General features: G+C 33.3%; 1 protein-coding gene across 3 annotated transcripts; it reads right to left on the bottom strand.

Annotated features, from left to right (window-relative positions):
* Window positions 1-29: 29 nt before the first annotated feature.
* LOC146999502 (uncharacterized) lies at window positions 30-6,387 on the bottom strand. 3 transcript variants are annotated; one of them, XM_085826314.1, is made up of 4 exons: window positions 6,121-6,387; window positions 5,889-6,029; window positions 3,313-3,438; window positions 30-3,207 (listed from the first exon to the last, which is right to left on the bottom strand). In XM_085826314.1, exons 3-4 carry the CDS (start codon window positions 3,356-3,358, stop codon window positions 2,600-2,602), a joined length of 654 nt encoding a protein of 217 aa, XP_085682440.1. In that variant the 5' UTR covers window positions 3,359-3,438; window positions 5,889-6,029; window positions 6,121-6,387; the 3' UTR covers window positions 30-2,599. The 3 variants fall into 3 exon arrangements, 2 of the variants coding, with proteins under 2 accessions (XP_085682440.1, XP_085682438.1); XM_085826312.1 differs by having other exon boundaries at window positions 5,889-6,021; XR_015043792.1 differs by lacking the exon at window positions 30-3,207 and having other exon boundaries at window positions 3,216-3,438.
* Window positions 6,388-11,827: the final 5,440 nt, after the last annotated feature.

The raw sequence follows: 11,827 nt of genomic DNA, 5'->3' as shown, positions 1-11,827 counted from the left end.
AACATTAAAATTAATTTCACTTTAAGAACAATAATCAGTTTAATTACATAGGCTTCGTATAAGTAGTTAAAAAGATTAATCTTTTGAGAAAATGCTCTTGCGAAGTTCAAAAAGGAAAAAAATGCAGTGATGTATCCTTAAATCAACAGTCACAGTTCTAGACAGTTTTGGTCTCCTGCTGATCTTTGTTTCTGGTTTTGAATTATGTTATCTATCATAGGAATTTATTTTTGATAAAAATGAATAACATGCACAATTCATTGCACAGTGTATAATTTAATGAATAACACAGCATTTATTATTTATTATCCACAGAAATTTTGATGCATTAAATTCTTGTCATTTCTCTAGTAGAAATTTCTAGATAAGACATAGGTGTTTGTAATTTTAATCTTTCAGCAAATGAAAAAAGTGCATAATGATTGTTAAGATTTGTAGGACATATTGAGGAAAAGCCTTTTTGAATTATTATTAAATCCAAGTAAGAAGATGTCTCGTGTTACAAAGGTTGAGTGAAGTTTACAGAAATTAAGAAAAGTAATACCATTGTTTACTTTGTACTGTATTCGAATGTAACCCCGCTTTTTTTACTTCCTTGTACGAAGTAAAAAGGAAGTATTGTTATCGCAAAAAGTTTCAAACAGCAAACATATTTCAATGAAAATATCCATTTTGACCTCTTCGAATGCAAATTTAACGATGCATTTGCGTGATATCTGTACATAAGGACAGAATAAAAGACTCTTTTCCTCCAAAACTTATAAAACTGCTTTAAAATGAATTCTGAAGAGGATTTTTCCTGGTGTCTGTACGAACGTATCTTGCATAACTCAAAAACGAGTAGCCTCAGAACATTGAAATTTTGTATACAGGACTGCTATAACATGTAGATGTGCACCTCGTATTTTGGTTGCAATCGGCCGCACCAAACATATATAAATATATTGATATATATATCCACTCTGTTACCCGGCTCAGTGATCTCAGTTTCTTTACTCTTATATGGTTGTAAATTGTACATTTTTTGCTTTAAAAATGATTGAATTATGTTGTTCTTATCTTCCGGTTAAAGTTTTTATGCCTTTAGTAAATCTGTATGCAATATTTTTAGAATTATCAACAATTTCGAAGTTGTTTAAGTGTCGCTAAGCCTAATAATCTTTTTTTGATGGCGGCCATTGCTTGTTTACATTTGAAACAACAGAGTAGTGGATTTGCTGCCAATCTAGAGAAACGTAGCTCGCAACAACAAAGATAACGCCTTCATTTATTATTGCGAATTAAATCATGCTTAATCCTTTCTGGAATTTTTTCGAGGAAATAAGTGTTTAAGATTTACTTTGTAATTTTTAATACAGATGTTTTGAGTTTTTATGTATTTTTGTTTTGTTGCAAAGTGAGAACTGAATTAATTGAATGAGAAATACTCAATCGTCTGTGAAAAACTGTTTCTTTTTTGTTTTGCTTGCTTAATTTCTTTTATATATTGTTCTAACTTTATTATAGTATGTGAATAGAACATGTGGCAACGAGATAATTCTTTACATGATATAAATTTTGTGCATTCTGAGTTATAATATGAACGAAATATAATACTGTTAAGTGAACCTAGAACCAGAGTGTAGCTATGGTAAACAAATAAAGTGAATTTTAAAGAAAGCATTTATTCTATTGCGGTTTATGCGCTGTTGGCGAAGTAGGTGTAATTCAATCCAATAAGTTTAAATGAAATGCAAGAAAAAATGCGTATAATTTAATATTCCGTACAAGGAAGTCATGTGGTGTAAACATCAGATTTTTCCAGAAAAAGCATATGGAATTCAGGAGTGCGGCTTACACATGAAAATGATTAGAAATAAGATGCATACAAACAGCTGGAAACACAGCAAAATGTATTTGGTGATTGAGTATAAAATCCATTGTTGGGAGAATGTTTCATAGAACTGTACAAGTTTAGTTGTGGTTGCAGGTCATGGTGACCAGTTGTGGGATACTAGTACTAGCGATAATGATACTGGTAGTGCATGTTCCTTTTGATTGGAAAAAGAAAAATAATTAATGTATGGTAAGTACTGTTTTCCGCTAACTGCTTTCACACCTGCAAAATGGAAAAAATGTTGTATACAGGCTATCTGTCATTTATCCTCAGGAATTTCTTTTTTTTTTAAATTAGGCTTATTTAGAATATGGTATTTCTCCTAAAAGAAATTATATATAAAAAATTGAAGAAGGTTGTATATATATGCATGTGCATGTTTATAGTTTAGAGAGTAGTACTACAGTGCAATGCAGAAATATTCCATACTGCTTTGCACAGAAATATGCTGTTCTATACTTATTTCAATATTGCATTCTATAAGTTTGATTCAAAAATGCCATTGCAGATATTTAGTGTATTCCTATAACAATAAGGCTATTGTCAAAGTATGTTTCTGAGTTGTCATTAAAAAAAAAAGGTATGCCTTGTACTTTCTTAATGTAATTATTTTGTTTGAATATAAAATAGCAGTGTTTCCTAGTGACCTTGCGGTAACTACTTCCACTCGTTTTTTTGTTTAGAGAGAGAATCGCCATGAGCCCTATAACTCTCTATAAAAAATTAGATATACTTTCCTTGCCAGGGAACAGAACCTTCGTTTGCGAAGTACTCGGCATAATTATCTCTGATATTTTTGGCGAGACTTGTGGAGTTGTTTGAAGATTGTTGTGAAACAGATTTCAAACTTTCACTACATCTCCAGAGCCCATCCTGGACCTCTCCGTTCAACAAAGGGTAGTCACCGTACATTTTGGGACAATATAGTTTGTTACCATTCTGAATTCCATCTTTAATTAAAAAGTTGTGGAGGCAACAACAGGCATTTACAACTGTCTCACTGTTTTCTGGAGTTAAAAGAAGTGGTTTTCTTAAAACCTGCCAGTGAGATGACAGTATGCCAAATGCATTTTTGATGCATCTTCTTGATCGAGAGAGTCTGTAGTTATAAATTTTCTCTGAGCATGATAAATTACTCCTGGTCCGAGGATATGGTCTCAAAAAATGCTTTTTCAAACCAAATGCTTCATCGCCTAAAAATACATGAGGCAAAACTCTTGCACTTTTAGGCAACTTTTTATCATGTGGCAGATTCAGCATATTTTGATCCACTGCTCGTCCCAGGAAAGAATTAGAAAAAACCCCTGCATCGCTGATGCGTCCAAAATTACCTAAAAAGAAACGTACAAAATTTTTATTAAAGTCGTATATGTAATTTTTTAAATAAAATATTTTGGGTACAACATTATTACTATAATCTATGAGAATTATTATACCTATATCTACAAATACAAAACAGTAATTTGCGTCACAAGATGCCATCAACACTATGCTGTTGAATTTTTTGTAGTTCGTATATGTCGAACCTGCCAATGCAGGAGCTTTTATTTCAACATGTTTTCCTGAAAGAAAGAGAAAAAAAAGATAAGGGGAAGGAACAGGGCAATTACACGTGAATTAACACGTTGACTGCCACAGGAAAGTCAGGTAAAATACTCCGTTAGACTTTTTAATTATGTTTTCTTGTCCCCTTTAACTTAAAATCAGTTCTATACTTAGTCTAAATATTTAATAAATTATTAAATAAATAATAATAATTAGTTTACAATGTAATTCACCATAAAGCAGCACAAGAATTCATCGTCTTGATAGTAGAAATTAGTAAAATTAAACAAATAGTGAAACACCATATATAACCAAAAATGAATAACCTAGTGAATGTATAAACATCTTAAAATGTTCAAAATTTCTCATATTCGTTAAATAAACACTACAATCCCTTTAATTACAACATTGTTGTCTTACTTCGACATAAATAATAATTACTTAAAAGATATTGCAGCAAAATATGTATTAAAATTGTAATAATTCATAGAAAAGTTTCCAGAAACCAAGAATATAAAGCAACTTTGTAAGGCCATTGCAGTAATTTTAGTCCTGTAAATCTGTGTGTTTGTGAAGCACCAGTGACTTATATGGCTCCAAACAATAAAAAACCTGTGAATCACATTCAATGTTGGCTGTGAAAAGTAAGGCCACCGTTGAATTATCACTGATGCTCCTAGCAGTCAAGGTGTTAAATAATATTTTTATAACTAGGATATTAGCATATAAAATTTAGCACTTTCATTATATATCATATTTGATACTAAGTATTTGTAATGCTTGCGGTATGAATTCGTTGGTGACGTGTATAATGTAATAGATGATTTAGAGGTAAAAGTTTTTGGATATTTTATTTATTTTATATGTGGAAATGTTCATTACTTTTTCGCGATCAGGTAATTTCATATATGTTCTTTTTACCGGGTTTAAAGATTGAGAAAATTGTCATGTATTTTCGTGAAATTTTTCTAATATGAGAAAAAAGCAGTGTACAAGGATATAGTGAAGAGTGTGCGCAATGCCATTTTTGTGCAATTCTGGGATTTTTTTGAAGTAAAAATAAGTCGGCGTGTACATGGTTTATGTGTATGTGTTATTTTGAAAAACGCGTAAGGAGTATGGTATTGTGACTTATATGGCTCCAAACAATAAAAAACCTGTGAATCACATTCAATGTTGGCTGTGAAAAGTAAGGCCACCGTTGAATTATCACTGATGCTGCTAGCAGTCAAGGTGTTAAATAATATTTTTATAACTAGGATATTAGCATATAAAATTTAGCACTTTCATTATATATCATATTTGATACTAAGTATTTGTAATGCTTGCGGTATGAATTCGTTGGTGACGTGTATAATGTAATAGATGATTTAGAGGTAAAAGTTTTTGGATAATTTATTTATTTTATATGTGGAAATGTTCATTACTTTTTCGCGATCAGGTAATTTCATATATGTTTTTTTACCGGGTTTAAAGATTGAGAAAATTGTCATGTATTTTCGTGAAATTTTTCTAATATGAGAAAAAAGCAGTGTACAAGGATATAGTGAAGAGTGTGCGCAATGCCATTTTTGTGCAATTCTGGGATTTTTTTGAAGTAAAAATAAGTCGGCGTGTACATGGTTTATGTGTATGTGTTATTTTGAAAAACGCGTAAGGAGTATGGTATTGTGCACTTTTTCCCAATTTTGCAGTGAATATTTGTCATGATTAAGCAGTTTTGTTAGATAAAATTTCTAGCATAAGTGTAATTCGGCTAGTAGATTGTTGGAAGAAGTGTTCAGTAGATAAAAAGAAAAGAAACATGTCTTTACTTCGTGAAGACAAAATGGCGGCGGGAAAAAAAAAAAATAGAGGGTTGCTGTAGGAGAGTTGGTCGCCAAAAAAACGCCAAGTTACCATAATGTAAAGATCAACCGAATTTAGTTATTCTACACTTTGCTTCTTATAATAATGAATAAATGTAGGAAAACCAAGATAAAACATAAATAGCTTGAGGTCATAATGTGTAAATAGATAAATAAGATATGTACACATATATTCAAAAGAATAAATAATAAAGTTAAATTTAATTTAAATAATTCTCTTGTGCCATTGCTGCAAGGAATGAAATTTGAATTTAACAAACATTCTCTATTCATAAAAAGAAAATTTAAATTTAACTAAATTTTAAAAAATGAAGTAATGCAAAGAAATAAATGATTAATTATTGCTGCGAACTAATCTAGACTATCATTTAAATTCTGAGAGCATATATAAATCAAGTGCAAGTATCGAAATCCATGAATAAATATATAATTCCAAATTAAAGCCTAAAAAATTTATAAAAATGCATAAGTGAATAATTCTTGAGCAGGCAGGAGACAGACTTATTGAGGGGAAGTTACCTTATGGCTTGCCTTTTAAATATATATTTAAAAAAAATACTTGCATTTGACTAAGTTACATATATAACAAAATTATTTACCTTAAGCATACAGAAAGCTTCTCAGATGGTGTCAGAGGTTTCCTCATGCAAGTGTTTTTTTTTTTTTTTTTTTTTTTGGGGGGGGGGTCATTTTCTCACTCACAAGAGACAATAAATAATCATACTGTTTAACCTATGAAACTGAAAAAAATTATTAAATACAGCTATTAATTAAGCAAATAATTAATTAAAATTAAAAATAAGAATAATTGTTTTAACTTTAAATACTTACCGACATACGAGTGAAATTGAAGAACAAATCTTCGTTTCCATTTCTGAGTTTCGGAAGAAGCTCGTTGTGCCAACCAAGTATTGGCCTCTCCAAAAAAATATCTCTCGACCATTTCGTTTTTTACCTTCTTCCGTTGCCTCTTGGCTAATGAGAAGGGCAGATAAAAGATCATTCTGTTGAGCCAGTAAAACTTCGTGGGGAGCTGAAAAAGCCATGGCACAACGAAAAAAACAAGCAGAGCGAACGCGGGAAATCAATCGAGCGGGAAAGTTGTAGACATTGCACGCATGCGCAAATTTAGCTTCTCTCATTGGCCACGTCTTACACCTCGTTCTCGCAAGTGTGAACAGGTCTCCCGTATTTTATGACCTTATGACTATGCCTCTATGCGCTTTACGCCCTCGTCTGAACGAGCCCTGAGAGAAATCGGCTAGATGAGACCCATTGAAGTGGCAACACTTTGCTGGTTCCGTGAGTGGTACTGGACACGTTTTAGGAACATGCGAGCCTCCGCAGTTGACACGTACCCAATCTCTGGTGCAAAGCAGGGAGCTGTGAAAAACTGATTCATGTATATAACATTGGGGGGGCGTTTTTTTTCTTTTGAGTGATTCAATCTGAACACTGAGGTAGCCAATTCTTTTTACTTGATGCATAGCCTTATTTGCATCAGTTTTTTTTTTTTCAAGATGTATAAGAAAAAGGGGCATTAGTCTATTTGCACGTCGGTTTCTGTGAAGAGTGATGTATTTGACGTCGAATCCTTTATCTTTTAAGTCTTGGGTGATGTTCACTGGATTAATTGTAGTAGGGAGGCCTCCGATAACAATTTTGAGGACGTTTTCCTCTGGAAGTTGATAGGTGTGTTTAAGATTAATGTCCGTTACAACTTAACGCACGTTACTGTGTCTGGTGTGTAGTATAGTTGCTTTTATCTGTCCTATAATTTACTTGCCAGTTTGTATATTTATATTCTGTATGACTTCGTCAGGTTGTATTATATCATCGATCACTATGGGAGGAACTCGTATTTGATTTGATTTTGCTTCATTATCATTATTCTTATTTGTTTTATATTTCTGAGGTTGACTTTTATCGGCGGTTGTTTCTTTATTCTTTGCATCGTGAGTGATATCTTCTTTCTCAACCGTATGCTCGATTTTCATTATGTCATTGGTCTAGTCTGGACACCGGTCGAGATCGATATTGGAAAACCAGTCGGGATTCTCTTTCCACTCGACAGCAGAAGGGAGAGCGAGTCTACCCCCTTCAAATTCCGTCGGTGGAAAGTGAAGTAAAAATTTCGTACGGAAGTGACGTTTATTGCATAGCCAACCAGTCTATCTCACCTCTACATTGCTCCAGGCTCAGGGGAAGGGGGTAGTTTGTTGTCAAACGGGCTGTTTCGCACGTGCTTATTACTGAGGATGGCGGTAGAAAAAAAAAATCGAGTTCGAGTAAATGGTGAAATTTTTCGAAAAAATACGCTGCTGGATTTAGTAAAGAGTATGGAAAAAAGAAATGGGGAACATTAATGGATATTTTAAACGCAGAAAGAAATGGCCTTTTCAAAACTTCAGGTATGTGAAGAAAGGTAAACATAATTTTACGTATGATCTTTTGCAAAATGGAAATTTTCTAAAATGTTACATGTTCGTAAACTATTTGTTAACAGGAATTTTATGTTTAAAATACATTATTTTGTCTGAAAAGGTTATGCAACAACGTCATAAGTCAAATCATTGAAATATAGCACTGCGAATGCGTGTTTAATATTCCTAATGAATTTGAATAAAACAAAATTTTAATTTTTAGCAATCCATGATTATATCAATAATTTTATTTATTCAGGAATTATACCTATCACACAGCTACAAATATACTATGTATCGTAGATACCAATAAGCAGTGAGTAAAAACATAACAAACTTTTAACAAAAGTAATAGGAAGTAAAATTAAATAACTATAGGTTAAATTGTAAAACATATTATCTTGCACACACACACACACACACATATATATATATATATGTATTTTAACATATGCAGTGAAAGGAAATTGCAATACATATTCCTATTTATACTCTTTTTAAATCGATCCAACCAGTGACCGTGTGGTAAAATCGCCGAACACTGGTAGTTTGGTTCGAGGTCCAAATACTGCGAACGGGTATGTTGCATTACCAACATATCTCTGATAACCAATATATATGTCATTACCAACATATTTCTCGTAAATTCCAAAAGCATAAAAAATTAAGGATACAAAACCTGTTTTAAATAAATAAATATATGTATATATAAATGCATTATAAATATATATTAATACATGCAGTGAAAGGAAATTGCGGTACATATTCCTATTTATGCCTTTTTTAAGTCGATCCCACTAGTGGCCCAGCGGTAAAATCTCCGAACACTGGTTGTGCGGTCCGAGGTTCGAATCAAGCAAACGGGCTGGACGCATGGGCGTCATTACCAATGTATCTGTCATTACCAATGCAATGACATATATCATTGGTAACTTCTAGAAGCATGGAAGTTTAAGGCACAGAAAATCTGTTTTAGATATATATATAATATATGTAACTGTATAAATATATTAACAGATGCAGTGGAAGAAATTGCAGTACATATATATTTATACCATTTTTAAATCGATCCCACCAGCAGCCGGTAAAATCGCTGAACACTAGAAGTTCGGTCCAAGGTTGGAATCCCGCGAACGGGCTGGTTGCATGGACGTTTTCGTGGTTTTCCCTATGTGTTACGTGTATACGAGCTAGTTTTCCTTAGAATGTCCTCCACGAAGGCAACCCTCACTTTAGGCAGATAGCCCTCGAGGCTTTGCCGTAATTACATAAAACCAAAACTAACCACTTTTTAGATCTGAATAAATATACACAAAACTGATGTAATATCTAAAAGTAGACCACATTAAAAAATCTGATAACTAATTACAAATCTTGCATTATAATATTGGCAAGAATTTAACCGAAAATTATACAGGAATTGAACTTGTTTTATACAGGAGATTCTAGAAAATATTGGAAATTGACATTGATATCGGTACAGTTAAACTACTTAAATAATTTTTTTTACTCAAAGCAATTTAATGTAAATGTTGAATTTAGGATGTGCATAGTTTGAATTATATACTGCGTATTCTTTAATGTATGTCTAATGTATTACATTTTTATACACTACAAATTCAAATAAAAGTAGAGGAAAATACATTATAATTTAAAACATAAAATTGCAAAATTTATAAATTACTCATCAAAACATGAAATGAAGGACATTGATATATACATTAGTTTAAAAATTACAATTTTAAATTAAAAGTATGTACCCCTTCTTTATATGTGAAATAGGAAGACACCAAATATATTATTTTCACTAAAATTTAATTAAGGCATTGGTAATGTAGAATAAATAAATAATGTAGAATCGTCAGCATCAAATGCGTTATTTCTATAGCGAAATACTCGAGTTTTTCACAAATCTTAAGAAATTAAAATATCTATTACGTACACTTTCAAAAACAATCCGTGACCTCCGCCGTCCTCAGTTTAGCTCTAAAACGACGGTCAGAAACTTAAACCGCAGCTGTCCAGCTGACGGAAAAATTTCCGACGCGTCGATCTCTATAATGATTGAAACGATGACACCAGACTCGCTCTCTGTCAAGTAGATCGCAAAAAGCGACCCCTTCTTCTATCTCGACGGTGTCCAGACTAGGGCCCTCAGCTTCATCTACTAGGTGTTGATATTGCTGAAACTTTTCAAAAAGTCAGCAAAAAGGTTCATTTTTTTCATTACGACGTTTTTTTAGCAAGAGGAGGGAGCTGCAAAGTGATTTATGAGATAATGGCAAGAATTTCCGCAGCACATGCAATAATTAAAGGATTTAAAAGAATCAGAGCCATGCAATAATTAAAGGATTTAAAAGAATCAGAGAGAATCAGAGGAGTAAGAGATTTCTTGACATCCAAAGAGATAACATGGAAATTCATACCTTAGCGTTTCCTATGGTGGGGAGGGTTCTGGGAGTGTTGGATGAGAAGCATCAAGAAACCTCTGAAGAAAAGTTTTGGAAATTTTTAATAATGTGTCAGACAAAGAGACTTTAACTAGGAGGAAACTTTACTATAGTAGGCTTTTAAAATTAACATGGATCAATGGAAAGAGCAATATTTACTCCATTTAAAAAATGGATATAACTTTGCTAATCCTAAAACTGAGCGCAACCTTAATACTGGAGTCGTTGCGTTGGAGGTAGAAGAACCAAAACAATCCAAACTACTTTGGGACATGGGTGCAATTAAAAACGTGATGATAGGAAGACATGGACGTGTTCGAGCGTGCCTCGTTCGCACGCCCAAAGGGCAATTCAGAAGAACGATCCAAATGTTATATCCTTTCGAAATTTAATTTAGAATTTTTGATATTATTGAGCTTTTATTATTATATTATTAATTATTATGTTCATTTATGGCTTTGATATATACTAGTATAGATTTTCTTTTATATTATTCATTTATGTATGTCAAACTAGTATAAAACCATTATTAATTAATGTTAATATTGTTATGTAAGTAAGTTTGTGTACTCTTATTAAAGAGTACAGGTGAGAAGTGATGTAGAAAAAGAGATAGAAGGCGCTGCACCGCCCGTATGTTTAGCTAATTAAGAGTTTTCACCAGAGAGAGATGGGAGTGCTTGAGAGTGGTATAAAGTAGATATCCTGTAATCTGTATATAATACTTGTACATAGTCTTTGATTCATAAATAGCTTTAGTTAAAGGAAAGTGTCTTTATTTGATACCATAACATATGAAGATCACCGATGCCGCGTATGGAATATTGAGTAAGTTATTACATACAAGATTTATGCAGTAGCTGGAGTGCTTAAGATTCCTGACTTCAATCTAAAAAGGAAGCTTGGGGGTAACTTAAGCAGCGTTGTGAAATCCTTTCCGCGATTCAATTTACTTAAAGGTGGCGCTTTCACACATTAATGTGGCGGATAAAAACCGGTATTTTGATTTGTGATCTGAGTGATGGAGTTGCATAGCTTTACCGAAATGATTGATTTTGTTCAAGGAGGCGTAAATTCTCGTTATATTACTGAAGCAGAGAATATTTTAAAAAGCGGATCATTTGGTAATGCACGGAATTTTACTTGAAAAATCCAATGTACAAATTTTAGCTTCCTAATTAAGGATAAGTTCTATAGTGTCCTGGGGCCGTAACCTCCTACCGTGCGACAAGATCTCGATACGAGAGTGACATAGCAAGCGATACCTTCTCGTTCGACTGCTACTAAAGATTGATGAAAGCGATTGCTGATCGCATGAAAGCGAAGGAAAGAGTGAAAAGCAGCAGTGACATAAGCGAAAAACGGTGACCGTTGTGTTCGCCCCGGACCGGCGCCCCTGCGCTGGCTGTATGGTGGAGGAGTGGGTGCGGTACGCATGTTCCTAAAATCTTGCTACCGTGGCCTATGTGTACAGTACCTCCTAAAGGTGCTGAGTAGGAGGTACTGATATGTAGGCCTCGCGAAAGCTCTACGTCTATATAGTTACGTCTATATTCTTGTAACCAATAGCAGCGAAGCAGCTATCACAGCAGGAGGTACAGCGAGTACGTTTTAGGAACATGCGTGCGGTAAAAGGAAGGAAAGGGCAGAAAAGACGTCTTTCTT

Source organism: Stegodyphus dumicola, chromosome 1 (genome assembly GCF_044657685.1).
Source record: "Stegodyphus dumicola isolate Sdum_Otavi_A_Nest chromosome 1, ASM4465768v1".
NCBI lineage: Eukaryota > Metazoa > Arthropoda > Arachnida > Araneae > Eresidae > Stegodyphus > Stegodyphus dumicola.
The sequence above is the reverse complement of the archived record's forward strand: the minus strand, read 5'-3'. Positions and strand labels throughout refer to the sequence as shown.

Bases quoted from the DNA above. Each gene is read 5' to 3' on its own strand.
- LOC146999502 (XM_085826314.1), bottom strand. From the start codon at position 3,358: ATGGCATCTTGTGACGCAAATTACTGTTTTGTATTTGTAGATATAG. The intron at 3,208-3,312 runs GTATAATAATTC...GTTTCTTTTTAG, and splicing joins TTTTGTATTTGTAGATATAG to GTAATTTTGGACGCATCAGC.